Genomic DNA, 26,040 nt, shown 5'->3' on the forward strand with positions numbered 1-26,040 from the left:
CCACTCCCCAACCCTCATCCCCCATCCCCTGTCCAGGACCCCTGGCCTTTGTCAGAGGAGGCGGTACAAAATCCCTGGCAAATGTGAAATATTTAGAAAAGTGCAGAAACTGATATAACACCCCCCGCCTACATATATTGTAACATTTGTTGACATTTCACTATATTTGCTTCTGATCTTTTTTGCTCTTTATTTCATTTTTATTTAAGAAATAAAACAACAGATATTGTGGATGGCACTTTTTCTTCCACTTTCAGTTATCCCAGAGGCTAGTTTCTGAGGACTGAATAGAAAGGGCTAAAACCTCTAATCCTAATGGCTTAAAAAATGGGGCCCCCAGGGCTGGCCGAGTGGCTCAGTTGGTTAAGAGCTCGCTCAAGAATTTGAGCTCTGAGCAACAGCGGTTCGAGTCCAGCCCGAGCTGAGCAGCCGCTGAGCTGCCAACAGGTAGCAGGATGGCTCAGCTAAAAAATAAAAATAAAAAAAATTAAAAATGGGGTCCCCGACTTGAATATGGTCTGTGATATTTTCGCCAATCTTAAGGAATTGTTCATTTTGTTTAGTGTGATAATGGCATGTGTGTGGGTATTTCAGAAGTCCTCATAAGAGATGTATACAGTATTTAAGGATGGGCTGGAATTTGTTCTAAAAGCTTCAGAAAAAAGTTGGGGCGGGGGTGAGTTGAAAAGAAATAGGCTGGCAAAGTGTTGCTGGTTGTTGAATCTGGGTAGTGGGTACCTGGGCTTTCATTGTACTTTTGTTTCTACATTTGTGCATGTTTGAAATTTTCCACAGTGAAAAATTAGGTGTTTTTTTTTAAGTATGGTCCCCAAAGTTGCCAGGGGACCCACCACTGCTCTGGGATCCACAGCTGACTGTGACTTGGATGAGCACCGGACTTGATGGACCTGTCTTGTGCCAGCTCTGCCTCTAACATGCTGTATGATGCTGGCCAAGTTACTCGCCATCCCTGACCCTCAGTTCTTCAGGGGAGAAGGCGAAGTTTGAGCCTGATGGGTCCTAAGCTTCCTTCCATGTTCCGTCTCTGACACTAGACACATCTAACTCAGAGATCCCATTGGAGGGATAACTGTGGGAGCAGCCTTCTTACACCTTCAGTTTCCTCCATGGTTTTCCCATACCACCCTTTGAGAGAGCCTTTGCAAAAAGGGTTCTGTGCCAAATAAGTTGAAGAGACACTACATCACAACATTCTTGTCCTTGTGCAAGTTACAATGCATGTTAGCACATTAAAGGCTATGACAAGTCCTGCAGTGAAGAGACCTGCTCTAGTGTTTCCCAAATTTATTTGACCCCAGAACTTTTTTAAAGCTGGCCTTTCCTATACCCCATGCATCAGAGTTCTGGGGACACCCTCTGAGAACCCCCAACCTTCCGATTTTCAGTTTGGGGGCTCCTGCCCCTGTAGGAAAAGTTTGCCATCTTTTCTTGTGAACATGATGAACTCGGACTACTTTTCAGTAGAACACAAGATTTTTTATGTTTTCCACATTGTCTGATGGGTTTTGTACTTAACTAAATCTGTAATTTTTTCCCTCGGTCATACTCTGACCAGAACATCTGCTTTGATGTTATTCTCTGAGTCACTAACCAGATGCCAGAAAGCACTCTGACATCAGGAAAGTGGGCCTGGGACAATCTGGGGCTTTCCTGGTAAGGCCTTCTTGAAGCAATCTTTCTAGGGAGGAGTACGAAAAAGAACACAGGCTGAGACATCAAAGGCTGTGGGTTCAGATCTCAGCTCAACCGCTTACCAGCCATGTCACTTGGGACAAATGGTTTTGCCTCACCTCAGTTTACGCGTCAACGAGATTTGTTGTCAAGATTAAGCAGTATAGTATGTGTTGAGTGCCAAGTTTCCTTCCTTCTCCAAAAGAATTTATAACAATATGTATGGAGCACCTATTGTGTGCTGAATTAAATAGGTGCATTGCCTGCACTTATCTTCACTTCAGCTCTATGTCATAAGTATTATCCCTCCCCTTTTACAGCTGAGGAAATTAAAGTCCAGAGAGGGTAGGCAACTTGCTCACAGTCACACAGCTAATGAGGAGTGATGCTGAGATTCTAGCCCTGGTTCTAGCCACTGCAACATCTGCTTCTTTCAAAAAGACCAGATCCAGATGAAGATGTGTTGATCTCTGAATCTCAAGAGCCTCACCTGCCTGGTCCATATTTCTTGGTCTTCAGGTAACCTTAATGGCATGATGTCAGACCCTGTGCATTCTTGACTGAGGTCTCATATGAATCTCATATGAGATTCATAACCATGGAATCCTAAAACTGAAAGAGTGTGTGGAGACTTCCTGGTTCCCTGAAGCATGAAGCCCACAACCCCACCCCTCAGGGTCCCCTCTGGGGGTGAGGAGGGTGCTGAGTGTGCTGGACTCTGGCACCAACCCCCGCACCCCCACCATCTGCTTCAGCCAGGGCAGCTAGCTCTGTTTTGGGCTGTTTTATATACTGGGGTTCTGTGCACGAGTTTAATGAAAGGATTTGCTACTAAAACAAAGACACTTGAAAAACCACTGCCATAGGAAAGCACCCTCTTTTTCTTTTTTTTAACAGGGTAAGACCCTGAGGCCCAGAAAGGTTAAGTCACTTGCCCAGGGTCACCAGCTATGCCCCTGATCCCCAGGCAGATCTTTGTCCTGTCTCCAGGAGCAGGAGCCAGGCTGAGGGTGGCTTTGCAGCCCCCAGGAAGTGCCTCAAGGTCAGTCATCTGGGCCAGTTTTGCCCGTTGGTGGCCCGTTTCTATGAAGATAACTGCGTCTGAGGCTGGCTCCCTGAACCTCGTCCGACCACATCTATTTCTGGGCCGCAGAGCCCTGACAGAGCACAATTTGATTCATAAATTACCCAGCTCAAGGTGTGTGTGATGGGCTCTCCTTCACAGATTTGAAAGTCATTCGCTCTGGAACTTACAGCACTTGGGGCCAGTGGCAGGGGGCAGCTGTGGGACAGCTGGGATCAGCAGTCTGGGAGGGAAAGTGGCAGGAGAGATGGGGAGGACTCAGGAAATCAGGGAGCACTGCTCTGTACCAGCTCCGTGCTCGGCATCCTGTTGAATCCTCCTAGCAACCTCAGGAGGCAACTTCTATTGTTATCCTCCCCATTTGGCAGTCGAGGAAATAGCCTCAGAGAGGTGAAGCCACTTGCCCAAAGTCACATGGCTATAAGTAGTGAAGCTGGGATTCGAACTCAGGGCTCTCTGGTACCAAAGTCTCTCCCACATGATCATGACAATAGCAAGACAAGGGATTGAAAAAGTGGCATTTAGGGGAAGCAGTTGGGCCCTGGGACATAGGATTGGAAGGGAAGGTTCTGAGGCGCCGGCCTTCTTTCCCCACAGCCTTCCATGTGCACCTATAAATGGCACCCCACCCCGCCCTGCCCCTCTTCACCACAGCCTTTTCTGTCTAACATCAGCCATTTCCAGGAACAGCTTATCTCCACCTGCCTCAGGTAGCTGGTTCACCATCCTTGACATCTATCTGAGACAGGATCAGCACATTACTGTTTGTAAAGCATTTTGATATCCCTTATCTCATTGAATCTCCAACTAGCCCTGTAAGCAGGACAGGTATTCTCACCCACAATGAGGAGACTAAGGCTCAGAGAGGCCCACAAGCCCACAAGGGTGAATCGAGTCTCCTAACTTCATGTCGGGTGCTTTGTGAGTTCTGCAGTCAGCTTCTTTACACATGTGCTTTGCCCTTCCCCTGGAGGTGACCAGTTGTGCCCTCTTAGATGGTGGGCTCCTGGGGCATTACTCATGCCCCAGCCACACCTGTGCCTGGTACAGAGAGGCCCAGTTTGTGGTAGATGGCCTTCAGTGCCCCCACTCCCCGAGAAGCCCTGTCCCCTGGGCCTGTCCCACTAGAGGAGAGGGTGACGGCCCCGCCAGGATAACAGACAGAACACATTCCTACTTCGCACTTCCTCCTCCTTGGGCATCCGATCACTGTCCTCTTTGTTTTCTTAAGTGTCTCCCCTCCTCCTTCCCCCCTCACACTCCCCTTCCAGGACAAGGCCTTTCAGATCATCAAATATCAAACGCTTCTTATTCGAGGATTGAGATGGCTTTATCGGAGCCCATAAATCTCCCAGAGCCCTGACGCTCTGTTAAGTGCCAAGCCTCAGGTGAGTTATGTGTGCCAGGCCCAGCAGCAGCGGGCAGAGCAGGCGGCCCTCTAGGGAACATGGGCTGAGGAACCCGGTGTACCTCAGCTCCCACCCCTGTCCCAAGAAGGGGCCCCCGTTGAGGATGGGCATGGGTGCTCTGTGCCCACCTGCCCCGGGCCCTGGAGGTAACCAGGTGAGAAGGTGTGTCCCTGAGGATCCACAGCCCTGTGCTCTCCTTCTCACCTTGCTCATCTCCTGGCCAGTCTCTAGCCCCCAGGGCCTAGGGAGCACCAGCCCCAAACAGAAGAGACCGTGGCGGCCATGAGGGACATTTGAGACCTGAAAGACCTGGCTTCCAATCCCAGCATGGTCGCTAAGTAACCTTATGTCCTTGGATGTGTCACTTCCCCAGCTAAGCCTCAGTTTCCTCATTTGATAAATAGGGTAGCCGTGCCGGCCTCAGGGGGTGTTTTGAGACTCCAGTGAGCTCATGCATGTGAACAGACCTGCAAAGCACTCTGCCAGTGGGCAGAAGCACGCGTCGGCCCGCCTCTCGGGAGCAGCCTGGCATGGGGACTAAGCTCATGGCTCTGAAGTCAGTCAGCCTGGCCCTGAGTCCTGGCTCTGCCACTTCCCAGCAGTGTGCCTTCAGGCAAATCACTTAATTTCTCTGTGCCTTCGTTTGCTCACCTGTAAAATGGGGATAACAATAATGGAATAATACAGATGCTGGTGAGGGCGCCCTGCACATGGAGTTGCCATGAAGTGTAACTGACGAATGCAGGTGAAGTGCTTAGAGCCTGGCCTGACACGCAGTGGGCCCGCAGCCAGTGGCCTTTGTAATTGCTCTTTTTCCCAGTACCGTCACCCAATTCATGCCGTCATCACCAGCAGGCCTTGCTGCCTCCAGGGACTCCCCGCTGCCGGCAGACAAAAATCCAAACTGCTTATCCGCCATTCATGGTTCCCGCCTCCTGATCAGCTGCCCCTGACACCACTTCATGTGACCTCTGCTCCTTCAAATGGCTCTGCACCTGTGAAGCCATCGTCCCCCCTCCACCCTTGTGCTCATGCTAGCTAGCCCCTCTGACAGGACTTCCCCTCCCTCTCCATACTTACCCACACCCTGCCCTTCAAGGCCCGGCTGCAGGAACCCCGCCTGCACCCTCCTGAGCCGCCCTCAGCCGGGTAGGGCACCTTATTGGCACATGTCCTGTTTCCTCATCTAGACTGGATGCCACTTGGGAGCAGAGACTTCCTCTTATGCTGCTCAGCCTCTCCAGTGCCTTGAAAACTCCTCTTCGAGCAAACCCCTCCTTTATCCTGGCTGATGTAGCAGGGACCAAGGCAGGAAAGGTCCCTGTCCTCGGGGAAATGAAGTTCCGCAAATTGTTGTTAGTAATGGTGGTAGCCCAGTAGAGGAAGAATTGCTCATTAAAGTGAATTCATTTCCCAGTCAGTCTGCATCTAGTGCCCACTTAGAACATAGACACGTCCCCTCACATCGTGGGGATTTTTTTTGTGGTGAAGTATACATAACATAAAATTTACCATTTAAAGTGTGCAATTCAGTGGCATTAGGTATATTCACAATGTTGTGCAACCATCGCCACCATCTAGTTCCAGAACTTTGGGAGAAGTTGCAATGACTGGAGAGCAATGGTTCTCAACCAGGAGCCATTTTGCCCCTCCCTCTCTCGCTCCCCAGGGGACATTGGGCGACGTCTGAAGATTTTTTGGTTGTCACAGCTGGAGAGAGGGGGCATTCCTTGTATCTAGTGGCTAGAGGCCAGGCATGCTGATCATCCTCCAGTGCACAGAGCAGTCTCCCACAGCAGAGAACTATCCAGCCCAAATGTCAGTAGTGCTGAGGCTGAGAAACCCTGTTCTAGCATCGCCACTCTGAGACAGTCTTTCCTAACATGTTATTAACATTTCATTCCTAGTTCTCTGCGTATATTTTGTGTCTTACAAAATGTGTCTTACAGAGCTATGCTATTTTGTGACACCTTTGAGAAAAAAAACATGTCTTAAACACCTGTCTTTTCAAGTCACAAGCTTCTCTTCTGCAACATTATTTCTAGTGGCTGACTGAATTTCATGAGAGCTTTTTAAATAAATGCCCTATTGTTGGACAGTTAGCTTGTTCCCAATTTTCCTTATTAAAACAGCACCGTGGTGAGCATCCTCCTAGCTGCATGTGTGGGCACACCCATGATTATGCCCTTGGGACAAATTCCTCTGGTTGCCAAGTAAAGGTTTTTCAGGATTTGGGGAGATTCTGGTCAGAGCCATAGCCCCTGCTGATGGCTTTCTTATCCCTATTAAAGTGTCCTCAGAGGACAAGGGGCCGCCTAGCTGAGGCTCTCCATTTGCAGGGAGCCAGGCACTGCTGTGTGTGGGCGGGGCTTGGCTTGACCCTCAGCAACCCTGACATAATAGGCTTTACTATCCTTGGCTACTCAGGTTAATGTTTCATAAATTGGAGCCAGTTATTAGCAAATTAATCAGAGTCCAGTTTGTGGTCTTATTAGGATAGGTAATCATTTGTTGGTTTAAGTGAGCCTGATGAAAACTGTCGTTCTGTGAAATGCCTGCAAGATAAGCGGACTGTAATTCACACCTGCTCGAGAGACTGGAAGGTTGTCTCTCTCTGTCTGGACAGTAATAGCTGTAATTAACTGAGCCACGCTCAGCTCAAACAAACATCCTGCCATGGGTGCATCAGGAGGGTCTGATCATCCCAACTGGAGTTGCTAACTGGCTGAATCCCTCCTGAAGCAGTATGGCCCTGGCGCAGTATGGTGTCTGTGATGTGTGACATCATAAGTCACCCCAGTACCATTCTGCCCCATAGCTTTTTACGTGAGCCCCAGAATGGCCCCCAGACATCTTTGCTTCGGTCCATTCATTCATTCGAAACCCATTTGTTGAGCACCCCTGTGTATCAGCGGAGCGCTTGGGGACACCAGTCCCCACCCTCCTGGGGCTTACATCCCAGTAGGGAAGGACAACAAAAAAACATGCTGAACAGATGAAAAGAGACGGTCAGAAACTAAACGTGCTTTGAAAGAAACAGAACAGAATAATGGAGTAGAGAGTGACGGGGGTAAGAATGGGACAGCGGGATGGGTGGGGAGAGCTCCTCTGTGGAGATGACATTTGAGCTGAGTGCTGAATACAAGGCAAGGCACCTAGCAACGGTCTTCAGGGAGAAGGCTCCAGGTGGCTTCAGGAAATCTTCGGGGAGGGGGATAGCCTTAATTCCCCCTCCTCGGGGGTCCTTAGAAGGGGCAGCAAGCGCTCAGCCTGCATCTCCGCCCTGGTTGACAGCCGAGGTAACCCACACCACTGGTTGCCATCTGCTCATCACAGAGCTGTTGAATGCAGCCCGTCCAGGTGCCTCCCAGGATGCTGGCCCCTTTTGTCAGCAGGCAGCTAAGTAACAATTTTTAATTCATAAGATATCTTGCCCAAAGCCCATATCTCAGACTGACTCTTAATTTTCATTGTATGGTGATACAATTCTATACCAGTCACGATTATACGGTTCCCCTGGACAGTGATGGGTGGCTTAGGCTGCACACTCGTAGCTGTTAAGTGGGCTCCCCCTGGCAGCGGGGAAAGGAAACCCAGGGGCCTCTGGGTAGGACATGAGCTCTTTGGCTTAGGGAGAGCTGCGTTTCAGTCCTTGCTCCACCCCTCACTGCCTGGGTGACCTAGTGTTAGCCATTCTCTGTGCCTTAATTTCCTCACCTTGAAAATGGGGATAATAGGATCTATCTCACGCGAGTTTGGGGAAAATTGAAAAAGATATGCATGTAGAACCCTTTGCCAGGCACAGTACCTGTTGGCGACTGTGGGGAGAGCTCCTCACAGCTCGCTCTGGATGAGATGGGTGACAGGTGGGCCTCACCTGGTCTGATTCTTCTATTTAGAAAGCAGGCATTGCAGGGAAAGAAGGAACGGGGACCAAAACGTGAACGTACTCTGTGCCAGGCACCATAGTAGGTGTGTTACATATATGACCACGCCTGATCCTCATGCAGCCCAGTGAGGTGGGAGCTGTTATCCACACCTTACAGATGAGGAATTTGGCTCAAAGGAATTAGAGGTTTGCCACTCACAGCTCATAAGTGGCAGAGCCGTTATTGGCGCCTGGGTCTTTTTTCAACCTGCAAGTTTATGCAGAGGCGGTAGTCTTCACCTGGGTGTCGGTGTGATAGACTCCGGGCAGAGACCATGACTAAAAGAGAGACCACCAGACGGAAAGGGGTGCAAATCCCAGTTCTGTTCACTTCCCTGGAGCGGGTCCCTGACCCTGGACCTGAGGAGGCTGGGTGACCAAGTCAGAGGCCAGGTGAGGGAGCAGGATCGCTCAGGTCATCTTGTCCGGCCTCCTACCTCCATTCAGAGACTGGCATTTGAGTAGGTGAAGGCTTGGGCCCAGAAGTCCACCTAGATCATGAGTTCTTTACAAGCACTGCGTTCTTTTGTCTTCCCCATGGCCCCAGCCAAAGGCCAGGCCCAAAGCATGTCCCCACCCAGTGTGCTCATTGACCCTTCCGAATTGCTGTAGAGGGGGAGGGAAACTTCAGGCCATCCAACAAATACATAATGAGCATTATTGTGGGTGCCACAGGGGAGAGAGGTGTGAGACCCCAGCCCTTTTCCTCAAGGCCATGCTGGGTCTCTGGGCATGAGAACCAGGGAAGCCCCACAGCACAGGGCAGTTCTGAGGGTGCCAGCCCAGTGCTGGGCTCGGAGGAGTGAGAGATGGCGCAGCCTCCAGGACTGGCTTCCTGAGACCAGCCACATTGTAGGCGGATCTTAAGAAGGGGAAGGACTGAGGTGGGAGCCCTTGGTTTTTCTTTAACTCAGAGGGCAGAGAGAGCGTTCGCTGTTAGCCCAGCAGAGCAGACAAAGCAATTGAAAGTCATCAGCCTGTGTTCCCACACGCACCATCAGCCACTCACTAAACTGCTTTTCGCCCAGACCCGGCTCTGCTCTGGGTCAAGATGCTGCGGGCGAGATAACAAGGGGACAAGGTGTAGGACTGATGAGATTTGGCAGGAGCCAGAAGGAGGGGTGCCTGTGGAAGAGGAGAGCCTGCCAACCTCCAAGGAACGAGAGGGTGGGAGGGTGAGCCCCCCATGGCCCAAAGAAGGAGGCGCCCCCCTGCTCCCCAAGGTTGACTGCCATCTATCCATCCGCACCCCCACCCAGCTTTCCTCGCCCACTTCCTCCCCTCTCTGCCTTGACCATCTGTATATAAAACACAGAAGCCCTTCGCTTGACTCTACTGCGCCCTCTAGCTGCCACTCCACTTCTCTCTTTGTATTTTAGACCAAACTCTGGGGAGCAGCACCTTCCTGTCCCCACTGTCCCCACTTCTGTGCCCCACCTGCTCTCATATCTCACAGTCTGACCTAGCTACCATATTTTAATATATAGGAGAAATAAGGCTGTGACTCCCCCTCAGCAGCCTTTTCATGCTTCTGCAGATTTGATGCACAGCCTCTCAGCCTCTCTCTTGCGAATCTGAAGATAGCTTGATGTTTGAAGCTTCTAGAGGACGTGGCTGCCCCCGAGAGAACCAGCAGGGCCTGTAATGACCTGCTTCTTGTCTGGTGTGAATGCCTTAAGTCACCAGTTCCAGAAGCCTTAGGGCACTCAAGGTGCAGCCCATTCCACTCCAGAACCCCTCCCCCACCAGGTATAGCCACACACACCTTAGAACAGCACCTGTCAGCCCAAGGGAAGCAGCTGTCCTGCTCAGCAACAGGGGCTGAACAGGTGAAAGGCGTCCCTGGTGAGTCTCCCCCAACCCCTCAGTCCCCGTGGGACTTGGATAAAGAATGTCGGGAGACCAGAGGGATGACATGATGGTATCAGCTTCCAGGATAGCAGAGGAACTTTTGTGTGTAGCTGCCAAGCCCACAGCCCCCCGGGGAAGAGAAAATAGTAAGAGGGGTTATAAGGGAGGTGAGCAAGTAAGTGACCACCCTGAAGGGTGAGTGACGCAGGGAGCAGAGGCCAAGCCTAGGTGTCATGCCCTGTGGGCCTGAAGGTTTTGTTCTCGGCCTTGGCCTCAGGGATGCAAGCTTGTACCCATGGGGCCTTGGTGGTGAGGCTGTCCTGGCAAGAGGATGGGGTTGACTCAGTGCTCCCCCTGGGCAGACAGCTCTGGGCACAGGCTCCTTGGGTGTGGGTAGGGGTGGAGGAGGTGAGCCATCATGTTAAGAGCTTCCTATGTGCCAGGCACTAGATTAACTCATTTAATCTTCACAGCAATGCTCTGGGTTGGGTACGAATGTTACCCGCATCTTGCAGACCAGGAAATTGAGGCCAAATGTGTTAAGTAACTTGACCAAAGTCACTCACCAAGTAGCAGAGCCATGATCTGAACCCATGCAGTCTGCCCCCAGAGGGCATAATCTTAACCACCTCTATTCCACTCAGTGTTGCTGCTCTTCAGGGGCCTTAGCTCAGCAAGTACGTATACATTCAATAGTGTGATAATATCATGAACGTCACTCTTTACCATAAAGCTGAAGGCATGAACCTTGCCTGCTTTTTCTCTACTGATTCTTCAGCACCTTGCACACAGCAGGTGCTCAGTATGAACTTGAATGCAGGAGTGAGCTATTCAATCCGTCTTTGAATGAGACCTGCCCTTGGCCTCCTGCCCTGCCCCAGCAGCCATCCCAGTGAGTACTAATGTTACCATGGTGACAGCAGGACCATCAGAGCCTGTGCCTCACTCAGGTGGCCTTGTCAGCTCCCTGGGAGTAACCCTTTCTGGCTGGTGATCCTGGGAGTTAGTGATTTATACTTGGTAGGAGGTTGGAAGGTAAGCTCCACACAGATGTGTGAAAAAGAATGTGTATGTGTGTGTGTGGCGGGGGAGGGTCCTCAAGTTTCAGTGTGTACCAGTTGTGAGGTATTTGCCTGCAGGTTTGTTGGAGAAGGTGCCTAGGTCAGGGGTGCGGGTGTTTTATGTCTGAGGATGGGGATGGGCAGTATGGCCATGAGTGGGGTGAAGGTGCTGGGTGGGGAGCCCCAGTTGAGTGTGCCAGGATAGACAACCCTATTTCCTAAACTGAAAACCAAGCACATTGTTCAGCAAGGGCCTTCTAGTTTGTGAATGATTTATGGGAAAAATCTTGCAAAGATAAAAGTTGAACCCCATTGAGTTACACATTTGATAGGTTCCTTTATTGGAAAGAATAAATTTATATGAAAATCTAGAATGATAGTGATGCTTGAGGTGGGGCTTTGGGAGGGGGGCCCACACCTCTGTGTGGGGTGGGGGGGGATGGTCAGCAGGAGGCTTTGAGGTCTTGCCTCTGGGTAGCCCTTCAGCTCAGCATTTAAGGGCTAAGAGGACCCAGCCCCAAAGGGCCCTGCGATGTCCGTGCTTCACCCCATCTCAGCACTGATCACTCTGTAATGTGAATGCTTGGTTGAGGGCTGCACCTCCTATAAGAATGGGTCCCTGGTACATTGCAGGAGCTCAGTAATTGTTTGTTGAATTGTTAGCTAATGATGAACAGATGAAAGCACGCATCCTCGTTTCCCCAGTAGCAGAATTCCTAGCTAAACAAACTTCCTACATTCATGCATTTATGTGCCTCCCTGTGGCCTTGTCCTCCTCACTGCAGAAACACAGCAGGAAGGTACCCAGATCTCTCTATGGCCATGGGAGAAGGCTGGATGATGTCCCCTCCCTGGCCTTGCCCCATGTTCGAGTCCCCATAGCCCACAATCTGCGAATGACCTGAGACCTGAACAGGCCCCACAATCGTCAGCAGCCTCTCCCTGCTTCAGCCAGGGAGGACAGGTGGGAGCAGGCCCCTACCCACCAACCAGGTGGAAGTGGGCTGCCTTGCCAGCCAGCATGGGGTTGGCCGAGAATAGCCCCCGTCCCAAAGACTAAAGTTAGAAGAGGAAATTGTCTCCCTCTACTTTTCCCCTAGTTAATCCCAGAGATGATATGAGCCTCTACGACGTGCAGATCCCCTTAGAGGTAGGGAAGGAGAGGAGCAAGAAGATGCAACAGCTTCCACGGGTGACCCTGGTGTCCACCTGTGTGTGGCAAAGGCCTGGGATCAGTTCCCTCCTATGGAATCAGTGTCTATCTACCCCCTTCCCCAGTCCTGCCTGCCCTCCAGGGCCCAGCTCAAACAGCACTTACTGAGTCCTTATTTTGTGCCAGGAACTGTTCTCAGCTGACATATACGCACATATATACATATTTAGGGAAGTTGCTCAAGGTCACACAGCTAGTCAGTGGGGTAGGGAATCAGTGCCACCTCCTCCACAAAGCTTTCCTTCTTTGAGTCTTCCCACGTGTGAATAGTCTCGTTCTGCTGTGAACTCAGAGATGCCGATTCCTGTGGGTGTCAAAGCTCCCTTACCAGGCTGCAAGTGTGTCAGTGTCAGAATTCCTGGCGGAGTGATGTCTGTGCCCCCCCCCAATGCCAAGCACAGGGTCTGGCCATAGGGCAGCCTGCACAGAGGCTTGCTGACTACGTGACTGGATGGCAGTGAGTGAGTGAGTGAGTGAGTATGTGGATGAACCAACACACTGGTTAATGAGGAAGAAAGGAAAGTAGAATGGCATTTTCCCAGGTGAACAGGTGATCTCACAGCCTGGTGGGAAGGGTACAAGGGCAATTACATGGGCGCAGGTGGGCTGGGAGCAGCCACTCTTTAGGAACATGCTTGCCAGTGGGTGCCCAGCACTGGCCAGGGAACTTGAGGGACGGTCGTAAAAGGCCTCCATCTTCAGGAGGCTTTTAGGCTAGGTGGGAAGATCACATGGACACACAGGAAGCCACTGGAGAACAAACAGAGCAATGGCAACTGCCTGGGGGGGTGGGGGGGTCAGCCAGAGAGGCAGGACCACCTTCCAGGAGAAAGGGGGGGGGCTGGTGCTGGGTGGGAGGAGGGAAGGGAAGGCCAAAAGAGGAAGGTGGACACTGAAAGACAAGGAGGCAGGCATGAATATGGTGATTTGGGGGACCTGAGGAAGCCACTCTGCGCACACAGGGGGCCTGAAGAGAAAACCATAAAATGAAGCTGGTGGGGCAGAGAGGGGTGGGCGTACAGAAGCCTCTGTTTGAACCAATGTCATTTGTGTATGATTTTTGCTAGTACATTAAATATATATTTTCAATTTAACAAGTACTTAAATACTTATTCTTAAATTTTAACTATGTCTTTAACTTATATTTATCATAAAATGGAACTTTGCATCACTGCCATAAATAGAAAATTAGAACAGAATAGAAAATGGCCACAAAAATAAGCACAAAGGAAACAGAACAAGATTACTGCCTGAGTCCGTTCAGGCTGCTGTAACACAACACCACAGCCTGGCTGGCTTATACACAACAGAACTTTACTTCTCACAGTTCTGGAGGCTGGGACGTCTGAGATCAGAGTGCCAACATGGAGCTCTGTGGGTTCTCTTTTTATGAGTACAAATCCTGTCCGTGAGGGCTCTGCACTCATGGCCTAATCGCCTCCCAAAGGCCCCACTTCCTAATACCATCACTTTGGAGGTTAGGGTTTCACCCTGTGAATTCTGGGAGGACACAAACATTTAGATTGTAGCAGTTACCAAGTCCTAGCTGGGGACTGCTCCCTTTGAAGGCTGTGAGCCTGCAGCTCTCTGTTTGTTAAACAGAAGAACAAACGAGTGTTAAAGAGTATTAGAGAGGCACTACAGACGTATTAGCCCCAAACCGAGACTTTCTCCTCCACTCACAGGGACTGGAAGAAGCCTGAAAGGGCATAACGTTTTCATCCTGTGATTCAGTGCTGTCTACTGCCTGGGCCGTGTCCTCCAGAGCTCTTTCTCTTCCTCCTTGAGCCAGCTTCCATTTTAAGTCACTGATTCATCCTTAACGTCCCAGCCCCTGGTCCTCCTGCCCTGGGCCCCAGTCACAACTCTCTCTTCTCTTGCAGGGAATACCAACAGCATCTTTGCCCTGGACTACATCAGCGGAGCGCTGACCTTGAATGGCCTGCTGGACCGGGAGAACCCCCTGTACAGCCACGGCTTTATCCTGACTGTGAAGGTAAGAGCCGGCAACCTCCATCTGGGTAGAGAGGATGCCTGCACCGAGCCTCCGGAAGTGTCCATGGTGGAGGCTCCCAGGAGGTCCATGGCTTCTGCTCTCTCACCCTGTGCTGATTCCCAGGGCTCATGCCAATGCGCATCAGGTGTAGGCCGGGTCAGGGGGCATTGCTGGGCACATAGTAGGTGCTCATTCTGTGGTCCGTACAGTTATCCCTAATTCCAAGTTCACCACTGTAGCCACCTCAGATTCTTAAGTTTACCCCATGTCTGGGTTTTGTCCCATTTCTAAGTCTCACGGCTTCCCTGGAGCTATTACCTTGTTAGAAACAGCAACTGCAGCAGCAGGGAGAGGTGTCAGCTGCAGTGGTTCCCACCCGAGAAGGTGTGGTGGAGTGGAGCCACAGCCCCCGGCCCCTGCAGCCACCTGCCACTCATGGCCAGTTTTAATTAAAATCAATGACTTGCTGAGCCATTCCCTGGGAAACCCATTTCAGGCCTGGATCCTGCCTGGGCCACAGGGGTCCTCCCCAACCCTGGCCATCGATTGAGGCCAGGTGGTGGCGTAAAGCCCGAGGAGAGGGGCTCTGGGAAGGAGCCCTTCCATTGGTGTGGGGAGGATGGTGCCGTCCAGCCTGGCTCTTAACTGCTCACCTTGACCTTGACAGTGCCTGGGGCAGCTAGGGGTTAATTAGCCCCCTCTCACCCTACTGGCTCCCTCCTCTCCACCTGCTGTACACCTGATGTGTGGGCCAACTGGGAGAGGGCCTGCTAACACCACCTGTCCCCCATTCAGCGCCAAGCCTGTGGGCCCCCCTCAGCCTTCCCCCTGTCTTCGTTCTCTTCCTGTGGAGATGGCAGCTCCAATGAGACAGAGCTGCTCCCTAGCTCCATTGCAGCCACCAACTCACTGTGGGGACCCTGAGCTCAGTTTGTCCATCTTTATGTAACAATGTGAGGGTAAGTTCCCAAACTTGGCTGTGAATCCAAATTCCCTTAGGGAGCTAGTGAAACATACCTAGTCCTGGGCCTCTCATCCACAGAATGGTTCAGAAGTTTGAGGTGGGAACTGGGAACGAGTATTTGGGGGCCTGGGGGCTCTGATCTAGAGACTGGATACCCAGGTATCTGAGCCCACCTATTGCTGAGTCCAATCCAGAACCTCACTATGCCTAGCACAGAGTTCAGTCCATAGTAGATGCTAAATTAAGAACTTGATTACCTGCTAGCACAAAAATTCTTGGCCTCAGTTTTATCATCTGTCAAACGCATAGGCTCTCCCTTTGCCCCTTGATGAGCCTCCAGATCTATCTTGTCCTCCCTACCCCACCTCATCCCCTTGGTTCTAGAGTCCTACTGCCTGAGTTTGACACCTACTCTGGCTGTGTGTCCTTGTACAAGTTACTTAACCTCTCTGAGCCTCAGTTTCCTCATCAGTAACATGGGAATGTTAATGGTAGACTCCCCCTCCTGGGGTTGTGGTGAGGATGAGATGGGATAATTCACATAAAGCTCTGTGTCTAGCATTAAGGAAGCCCTGGTACAGGAAAGCTATTGTTGTGATTGTGGCCCCCTGCATCCTGGCTATTTTGCCTCTTGCTGCAGGGCACAGAGCTGAATGATGACCGCACCCCCTCCGATGCCACAGTCACCACGACCTTCAACATCCTGGTTATTGACATCAATGACAATGCCCCAGAGTTCAACAGCTCCGAGTACAGCGTGGCCATCACTGAGCTGGCACAGGTCGGCTTCGCCCTCCCGCTCTTCATCCAGGTGGTGGACAAGGACGAGGTGAGTCCCTGGGGAATGTGGCCCATCCTGACCCACCACCCTGACCTGGCTGAGCAACCCTGGGAGAGACACCAGGTATCTCGAGGTTTCCAGGACCCCATCTATAACATAGAAACAAATATGGTTGTATCCCCTCCCCTGCTATGTTCTGATGATAAATATGGCTGCAAAAAAAACCCCCCAGTAGTCTCTAAACTTTTGGACTACCCCTTACACCCTGCAAAATACATTTGAGCACACGCCTCCAATGTGTAGTACTTATTTAGAAATTATATACATGATCATTCTACTCATCTAGTATGTATACTATAAAACATAAAAACAGAAATTTTCAAAGGTAGAGACTCTTGTATAAATAACGACCTTGGAAGAAAACCTCATTCCTACTTTCAGTGTCATAACGACCTCACCTTTTCCATGCAAGAATCCTAAGGAGGGGGGAGGCCCTGGCCATAAGGAGACTCCAGAGGGGTTGCCTTCATCCCCTTGCCCAAGGGCCTGCCTGGCTGAGGCCAGTCTTAAAAGAAAGAGACATGGGCCGAGAGTGAGGGGCAGCTCGAGAGGGAGAGGAGAGAGGAGGCTCCCGGCGGCTGCGGCCCCCATGAGCCCTGGCAGGCCCTGCAGCATCGGGCCATGGTCCAGGCCCGGATGGGACAGGCTTCGTTCGGATGACACCCTCTCAGCCTGCCTGGTCCTCTGACCCCTCCTCGTGCCCCATCTCCCTTTCCTGTCACAGCCACAGTCGTTAACAGGATATCTATTTATTACTGCCGCCCCCCTGGCCCACGCTGCTCAGGAATTCCATTAGGTTTCCCAGCCCGAGGCCCTTCTCCGCAATTACTCCTCACTCCGGGCTCCCACACTGGCCCTGCTCCAGGCCCAGCATCCTCCTTGCTCCTCCTGCCCCTCTCCACTCTGACTGCCCAACATGCCCACCCAGGAGCCCTTCCTCCCACATCACTCCCATCTCCTGCCAGCTTCTCTCAACCAGACATGGTCTCCCGCAAGGACTCAGGGCCACGAGGGCAGGTCAGCCCCTGTGTGTGTGTGTGTGTGTGTGTGTGTGTGTGTGTGTGTGTGTGTCCGCGCACATGCCTCCGTCTCCTGCTAAGTCATTCCAGNCCTGTGTGTGTGTGTGTGTGTGTGTGTGTGTGTGTGTGTGTGTGTGTCCGCGCACATGCCTCCGTCTCCTGCTAAGTCATTCCAGACCCATCTGCCTGAGATAACTAAAGCACGGACTGAGCACCTACTGTTTACAAGGACCTGTATTTAGCCCCTTGAGAGAGTCCAGGAAGGGTAACCCATAGTCCCTGAACCAGGGGGCCAAGTGTGTGTATGCAAATGTAGAATGAACCTTTTAAAACATGTGCAAGAATATAGAAAGTTTAAAAGGTGGAGATAAACAGGGATAGCAACAAGTTCTAACATGTTCTCACACCCCAGCGGGCTATCTTGTATCCCCTGGAGTGCAGCACCCCCTTAGAGACTGCTGTGGGAATGAGAAGCTCGGAAGACAGCCCCATTTTGGTTTCATGCTAATGATAGCACCCAAGAGAAGAGAGGCACTGGTACAGGCGTGTGGGTCGGGGGTCCAGTGACTACAGGCAGGGAGGGCTCTAGAGCTCCGCTGAGGAAGGGGGAGTAAGTCTGGGAGGATCAGGAAAGGCTCTATAGTAACAGGGGGACTAGGGCTGAGCCTTGGGGTGTAAATTAGATCGTGAAAGGGATCGCAGAAGGGCTGGCAGGGCAGGCAGTGGCCCACAGAGAGGCCCAGAGGGAGAAGCCTGCAAGTAGATCAAGGGAACAGACCGTGACCCACGCGGCTGATGCAGGGTGTGTATAGTGGGCTGATGGGAAGGTGGGCTGGGACATGGCCTTGGAGGGCCTTGAATGCCGAGCCAAGGAATGCGGGCTTCATTTAGGAGGCATCCCAGAGGGAAGGCAGCTTGTGTAATAGTTCACAGCCCAAGCTCTGGAATCAGACGGGACTGGTGTTCAAGTCCATCCTTGCCATTTGCTAGCTCTGTGACCTTGGGTGAGTCATTGACCCTTTCTAAGCACCACTTTGCTTTTCGGTGTAAGAAAGAAATAAAAGGAAAATGTATCCGTCAGTTTCTCTTGCAGTAACAAATGAACCCTGAAACAGAAGTTTATTTCTCACTCTTGACGACTCATCTGGCACAGGTGGGCAGGGAGACCCCCTTTTGTGTAGTCACTCAGGTACACGCTCTGCAGTTCCATCAGTCACTGCAGCAGGGAGGAGACAGCTGGGGGGCTAAGCACCAGCTCCTCTACGCTTCCTCCCAGAGTGGGCCCATCAGCCAGAAGGAGCTACGTGCCCCATTTCACACCAGGAGGCTGTGGAATGTGGGAAAGCAGCTATCTATTTGTGTCTGCCACGGAGGATACCAACAAGTGTTTGGAGGCAGGGAGGTCAGATGGTGTGTGCATGGACTTACTGTGGTGCCTGCCATACCCAGGTGTTAACCAGAGGGGTCCAGGGAGCATGGCCACCAGCAGGGCCAGAACCTCCAGGGCCCTGCTCACGGCTACTGGTTGGGGGATTCCAAGGTCACCCTGACTCCTTGGGTTTTATCTCAGTCTCCCTTTGCTAGAAGGCCTGTCTGAAGCTTCTGCAGGAATGCCGAGAGGTGTCTGGGTGCAGCCTGCCTCTAGTGACCGCTCCCGACCCAGGCACAGACATCAGCATGCCCACTGCAGACATGGTACCCAGCACTGCCAGGGACCATTCCACTGTTTTCCCCAGGGAGATGGCCAGTGTCTCCGGCAGTAGAGGACTGGCCTCCTCCCCACAGGGTCCCACTTCTCCAGGGCACAGTGAAGTACAGAAAAAGAACTGCCCACGAGGACTGGCAGCCCCAAAGCCCAGACTGCCCCACCTAAAGTCATCTGGGCCGTCCTCCAGGCTCCCAGTTCTCTTTCTGAGGGGAGAATCCACTTGTTGGGATTTGTGTCTGGGTTGAAGGCGGCCCTGGATTTGCAGTTGTGGCAGAAAAATGTGTTCATTGAGCAAACTTGGAGGAAGAAAGGGAGCATGCAGAGAGGTGAAATCCCTTTGTCACAGATTCTGTGGAACCACGTGATTTCTCCCTTACGCTGACCATGACTGTGATTTTGCAGTTGTTAGTGTGAAGATCTCAATAATATCCATCTCCCGATTAGACTGACTGAGCCACAGGCAGGGGCCAGTCTGCTTTCTCCCATGAGTATAACCCTGTGCCTCATACTCTTCCTGGCACTTGGGAAGCACTGCAGAAATGTGCATTGGTGGAGTTAAGGCATGATTCAATGATACAGTGATACAAACAGATCTTCAGGCAGGGCCCTGTGCTGAAGCCCAATTCCGGCCCAGTTTGCACAGGAAGGTGACCTCAGAGTCCACTGTGGGGCAGTAGAGGGTGCTGACCTAAAACAAAGGGAAGGAGGAAGCAGTTTCACCTCTCCGCAGCACTTTGTGGCAGTCGTCCCTAAGAAGGACGCTAATTTCATTCACAAAGACTAAATGATGCCTGCCGTCCCCTCCAGAGCTAAGCTTCTACTCAGTTTCTTGCTGAAGCTCAGGCTCTGCCAAACCATTCAAGACAACAAAGGTGCTTGAAAGCGGCCCTTTCTATCTCCCAAGGACTCCGTCCTCATTGTCAAGTCTCTCCGAATAATTTCTTTTCATTTGCCCGGGCTATAGAAAACTCACAGAAGCCAGGGAAGGGAGGGATGGGATGGGCTGAACCGAACAACAACCCATTTGTACAGGGTGACAGTTGAGATGCAAATAGATGGTTGTAATGCAAATCACACAAAAAATCTCAAGGCAAAGGCCTCAGGAGTCAGCCTTGGTGTGGGAGCTCATCTCAGTTTCAAATTAAAGGCTGTGGCAGCTGCAGTCCCCAGTGCCTGGCTGCTGGTGTGTCTCCTGTCTTCCTCAGGGGCCCTGAAGCCACAGGAAGCAAGATACACACTGGCCCTCTTGGATTCCATCATGTCCTTCCCCGTCACACTGCCGTTGTGCGCTCTCCACTGTGGTCAGCTTTTCCTCTGCTGATCTGGCCTGCAGCTCTCCCCAGTCCTACCTACAGCTGAGCCAGCCCAGGCTGTCATGTTTTCTCATCTGCTTGTGGTGGGGTTCTTGGGATGTTTGGAATTGTCTGTCCTAAAAGCCACTCTGCTGCTTAGATGCGAGTGGGCTATCTGTGTGTGGCATCCTGCCTCTGAAAGGTTGGGACAGGGAGGCAGGGAGTGTGAGAGACCATTCATGCCTCTGGACGCTTTACAAATTCCAGCAAAGGCATTTGTTTTAGTATTGTTTTTAGTTTTCATTTTATTTTATTGGGGAACAGTGTGTTTTTCCAGGACCCATCAGCTCCAAGTCAAGTAGTTGTTTCAATCTAGTTGTGGAGGCCGCAGCTCACAGTGGCCCATGCGGGGATGGAACCGGGAACCTTGGTGTTATGAGCACTGCACTCTAACCAACTGAGCTAACCGGCTGCCCTTTTAATATTGTTTTTAAATACTGCTTTTGCATTATGCACGACCCCTTCCAGTTGACTCAGATAGTAGCTGAAAATTGACAGTTCCTCGTACCCGCCCGCCAGCCAGGAGAAAGGTGTACCGTTCGTGTACATCGTATCTTCTCTTAGGAGTTGGGAGCATTCGAGCCACTTTATTTCTATCATTTCTGACCCACCGCTTCTCAGGGCATATTTTCTGCTGTCTTTGAGAACATTTTTTCAGAGAATTGGGGTTGAAGTGGGGAGTGGGGTGCCTTTGTCCCCCAAGAGAGGCCTCTCCTGCCTGTTTCTGGCTGCTTCTGGAAATTGGAAGAGTATCAGAATGGAGTTCGGACCTCGTTGATTTGCCCCACCCCCACCTTTCTGAGGGACTATATTGAAATTTACAGAGGTGGGAGGAGTATGCATTCATTCGCTCAACAAACATTGTGCACCTACTCTGTGCCGGCCCCTGGGGAGACAGTGCTGAAGGTGTGGCAGCCGACCTCCAAGAGCTTCTATGTCATTCCAGTGGGGAAGCCGGAGGGGTAAGCACCAGCATCACTGCTGGTGGAAATGGATGTCAAGAAGTCCATAGACACAGGGAGTGATGGGCTGGGGCTGGGGGCTGTTTTCGACTCAGTGGTCACAGAAGGCCTTCCAAGGAGGTGCCATTAGAGCAGTGGTCACATAGTGCGGTGGATGCAGCCATGCAGAGTTGTGGAAGGAGAACACTTTTGCAGTGGGTGCTCCCCTGCAAGGGCAGAGGTCCCTGGAAACTGCCTCGCATTTTCGGGGAGCAGAAAAGAGGCCCGTGTGGCTGGCCAGGGTGAGCTTGAGAGAGAGAGCAGTAGGAGGTGAGGCTGCAGCCATCCGCAGGGGCCAGGCCCAGCCTCGCCAGCCATGGGAAGGTGTTTTTCTGTTAGTGTGAGCCCAGCGGGAAGCCGGGGCGAGCCGACATGCTCTGAGTCATCTTTCTTAAGGAGCCCTGATTACTGTGTTGAAAATGGACAGTGAGGGCGAAGGGTGGAAGTGGGGAAAGGTGGCAGTCTCCCACACAGAAAACGCTCCCATCTCCCTGCCCACCTCTTCCAGCCAGTGGGGGTTTTCTAGTGTCTAACTTGAGGTTCCCTTGTAGTTTAGCCATTTTCTTCTTCTTTACGGAAGCCAAGAACCCTAGACCTTATCATGAAACCTGAAAAGTCCCATAGAAACTGACTTCAGAACTCTTCCCAGGAGGACACTGAATGGCCACCTCTAGTCTTTGTGACAGAGCATCTCCCAAGTTAAAATTAGCCCAGGTTTTTGAACTCTGACCACAGCACCCTGACTGCCCAGAGAAGGTGGCAGAGAAAACATAGAAGCCAGGTCCCACATCAGTTCTGTTCCTCACTCACGGAGTGATTCTGGGAAAGTCGTGTCCCCACTCTGTGCCTCAGTGTCTACCTCTGGAAAACCATGGGTTGGACCGGTCAGTCTTCATTCAGACCCTACACATCCTAACATTCATTTGGTCCAAGAGGACCTGAGCGAGGAGGGGAGGGTTTTGTCTGAGCTTCCCTCTTCACTCCTGCCCCCAACATTTGCCCATAAACCCTTCCTTAAACTGGCTCCAGCTGGCTGTGCTCCCCGTTTTGGGCAGAGGAGCCTGGCCCCTCTGTGGGCCTGATCCCCCACCTATCTTTCTCAGTCCGCTTATGTGCTTGTTTATTTGATACCACCTGAAACATCCTTTCTCAGGTTAGGGAGAGAAAGGCAGCTGGAGTGGTTAGAAACAGCAGCTTTGAAGCCTCATTGACTGAGTTCAAATCCTGGCCCCACCATTTTTGGTCTGTGTGACCTTAGGAGACTCTGAGTCAGTTTTCTTATCTGCAAACGGAGACAGCAATAGTACCTACCTCACAAAGCTGTTATGAGGATTAAATGAATTAATATATGTATTTCGAACAGTGCCTCAAAGCACTCTTTAAATTGTAACTGGTTTTATTATCCCCAGCCCTGTAAGATACGTGTGTTATTGTGAGGAGGAAGTTGAGGCTCAGAGAGGTTAAGGGGCTTCCCCAAGGTCACACAGTTGGTGGATCTCAGAGCTTGGCCTTGAACTCTCAATCCTGTGTTTCTTGTAGATACTGCAGGGCTCCCCATTTGTGGCCATGGCTCCCCATGCTCAAAGGTTTGGTCCCATCAAGCGAGTGGGTCTCCCACCTCCAGCGTGGCTGGTGGGAGGGACAAGTGGGAAGAAAGGCAAGGGCGGGTGTGCTAGCGCGGCAGAGGTGAGCAGGGACACATCTGTCAGGAGCTAATTCCTATTTCAGGCAGGAAATGACACAATTCATTTGTTTGAGGGACAACAAAAAAAAACAGAGAATTACCCACCTCCCCAAGGAGAAACACCACCAAATAAATAAATAAAAGAAAGCAAATGATGGGGCGAAAAAGCCATATTCTGGAATATTGGGCTTGTTCGTAGAAATGGGGATGAGCCTGTGAGAAGAGGAGATTATTCTTGCTCTCCTGCTAATCGTGGCACTGATTTTTATCCATCGCCCTCATTTTCCATTCCACGTGTGTTCCAGGCCTGTCAGGGAGCCCAGCCGGCAACCTTGTATTTACTTAAATTTATTTCTGCATTTATTCCTGGGTAGTCAGTCTGTCCAGCCCACAGTTCCTCTGGCCCTTCTCCCCACACAGCCCTGCAAGGTCATGGCTACAGGCCCCATGGACCCCCCAAGGCCTTCTTTTAGTGCAGGAGTCCTTAACGCTGAAGTGGGGCATCTACTAACCACCCCCACCCCCCACTCCAAGGCATCTGTGACCCTGGATGGAGAAAACTCTGCACTTTTTTTTTTTATTAACCTCTAACTGAACTTGAGCACTCCCTTTAATTATGAAAATAGAAACAAACCACGGTGGCATTCGTGGTACCTATGACTTCGACCCCAAGAGAAATCTCAGATATTTTCACATCATATTATAGGTGTCCCAGGGATCTCAAAATGTCATTTAAATTCATCACTACTTTGAAATTACAGCATATATTAGACCCACTGCCAAACCTCATTGTTTAATCCATTAAGAAACACATAATTCTACTCTAATACCCTTTTAAAATACTTTGATGACTATATTTCAAAATAATTAGTTGGCTTTGTGGTCCGTGTATTTTCTTTTATGCAATTAAAAATGTTATTCTGAACGAACAAGACAAACAAATGAAGAAACAAAAACTCATAGACACAGACAATAGTTCAGTGGTTACCAGAGGGTAAGGGGGGCGGGTGGTAGAAGAGGGTAAAGGGGGTCAAATACATGGTGATAGAAGGAGAACTGACTCTGGGTGGTGAACACACAATGTGATATATAGATGATGAATTACAGAATTGTACACCTGAAACCTACGTGACTTTACTAACCATTGTCACCCCAATAAACTTTAATTAAAAAAAAATGTTATTCTGAGAAGGGGGCCTGTGGGTTTCCCCAGACTGTCAGAGGGACAAAAAAGATGAAAACCCTTTTTCATGTCTGTGCTCACTAACTGCCGTCCTTAAGCCCAGCCCCCCCTCGGGCTTCTGCCCTCAGGTTGCTTCTCAGAGTTGACATCCATGCCGGGTAGGGCAGGGGGGAAGCAGGGAGGCAGTTTGCTCCTCCGAGTCACACATTCAGCTGCGGGTCCATTTTCCAGCTCTGGACCCTCCAGGGCACTGTTCAACTGGGCCCCATAAATCTATCACCAGCATCCACCTTTTGGCAGAGACACGGGAAATGTATGTCCCTGCCACCCCAGGGAGTGATCCCAAGTGCTCTAAACTTTTCCAACCTGCCGATGTGACCCAGGGCACGGGCCTCTGTTTTCCTATTTCTCTAAAGCAATTTGAACTAAACACCAAACCCCAGAAGCAGTGAAGAGGGGGGAGGGGAAGCGAGGGAAGGGCTGGCTGCCAGCTTCCACGGAGGCAGATGTAGGTTCTTGTGCTCTCTGTGGATGTATGATTTGCCCAATTACCCAGATCCTTCTTTCCCCTCCATTAGGGAGGTAACAGGGGTCGGGCTGGAAATCCCCCACCTCCCACTGAAGCCCCCAGGAGGCAGAAGGGAAGTGACTGGAATGCCTCCAACATCCTGTACCTCTCACCCAGCTTCTGATTTCCTCAGTGAAGTAAAGCTGAGAGGAGGTAGGGGGTGAGGGCTCTGGTCCAGGGAGCAACCAAAGCGAGACACATGGAGAAGTGAAGGTCAGCATTGCCTTGTCCCCACTGCCCCACTCCCCAGCCAGGGCGCCCATCTGGCTGTTCCTATCTCTAAAAGGTTCTCTGGTGGTTCTGATGCATAGCAGGGGTTAAGCATCCACCCAAAGCAATGTCAGCACAGCTGGTACCCAGAACCCATGGTGCCTGGGAGAGCACTTTGCATCTTTGTCCCCCACTTTCCCCTGCCCTGGCAGTGGGCAGGGGTCCGTTTGCAAGATCTCTGTGGTCTCACAGCTTTAGTTCACATTTCTAGGGTTCCTCCCCCAAAATTAGACTCTCCAGGAAAATATCTGTTGCCACCAAAGCAAAGCTGCTCTGGAAGGGAAGCCAGGGGGAGCGGGACAGCCCCATCTGCACTTTTCCCATTAATTTCTCCCCAGTTGCCTTTGCTGAGGCTCTTATTATGACGACGATGATTAAGAGGATTTTTCTGTGCGTGGCTGCATCCCATGGTGTCATTCCTCCCAGCCTGCTAAGCTCCAAGCTCCCTGAGGACCAGAGGGTGTCCTGGCAGGATTTAGACACCCCCTAATTCAGTCTCATCCATAAATCTAATTAGCATGCTATTTACACCATGCCTGTAGCCCTGTCAGGGTGTGACGCAGGCAGGGCCTATTTGGCAGCTGTGGTGCCAGGACCCATTCCTCACCCGCTCCCTGCCCCAGGACCTGCAGCAGGGGTCCCTCCAGCAGCTGGAGGTCATCTTTCATATATTGGTTTTGGGGGATTGTTCCCCTTTCACCCAGCTCCTTGGCAGTGGTCCCCTTCCCCTCCCCCCCCCCACCGTGCTCATGAGCAGGACTCACACCCATGGGAAGCCGTGGGGCTCATTCTGAGAGCCATGCTCCCTAAGAGCAGTGGCTGATCTTCCTGAAGACCCCCACTGGGAGCAGAGCAGCACTAACAAACCTTATCCTGCCTCCCTCTTCCTCTTTCCATCACCTGTTGGCTGGTTCATGCCCACTAAGGTGTCCCTTCACCACGGGTACCAGAGAGCCCAGTCTCACCCTAGAGCATGGCTTCTTCCTCCCACAATCCCCTGCACGCCCCATTTGCCACTTCCCACCGTGCCCCTGACAGCAATAGATGTGTCTTGTTTGTCTCCCATTCTCAAAGGGTAAGGCTACGCATAGCTCAACTGTGCGTTGTGCCTGAGTGTCTCACCCCATCACCATGACCGTGGGCCAGGAAACGTTCTAATCAACAAGTAACAGGGACAGAAAAGTTTTGCTGGGCAGCTGTGGTGAGGGTGGGCCAC

At 51.4% G+C, this 26,040-nt stretch overlaps 1 protein-coding gene across 1 annotated transcript in view; it reads left to right on the plus strand.

Moving 5' to 3' along the window:
* CDH23 (cadherin related 23) overlaps positions 1 to 26,040 on the plus strand; it is a 430,582-nt gene that overhangs the window by 214,511 nt on the left and 190,031 nt on the right. Inside the window, exons 10-11 of the mRNA XM_019624627.1 lie at positions 14,122 to 14,234; positions 15,839 to 16,027. Coding sequence (XP_019480172.1) covers positions 14,122 to 14,234; positions 15,839 to 16,027 — 302 coding nt within the window. The remainder of the gene's footprint in view (positions 1 to 14,121; positions 14,235 to 15,838; positions 16,028 to 26,040) is intronic.

The sequence above is a fragment of the Hipposideros armiger genome, unplaced genomic scaffold (assembly GCF_001890085.2).
Source record: "Hipposideros armiger isolate ML-2016 unplaced genomic scaffold, ASM189008v1 scaffold_15, whole genome shotgun sequence".
NCBI lineage: Eukaryota > Metazoa > Chordata > Mammalia > Chiroptera > Hipposideridae > Hipposideros > Hipposideros armiger.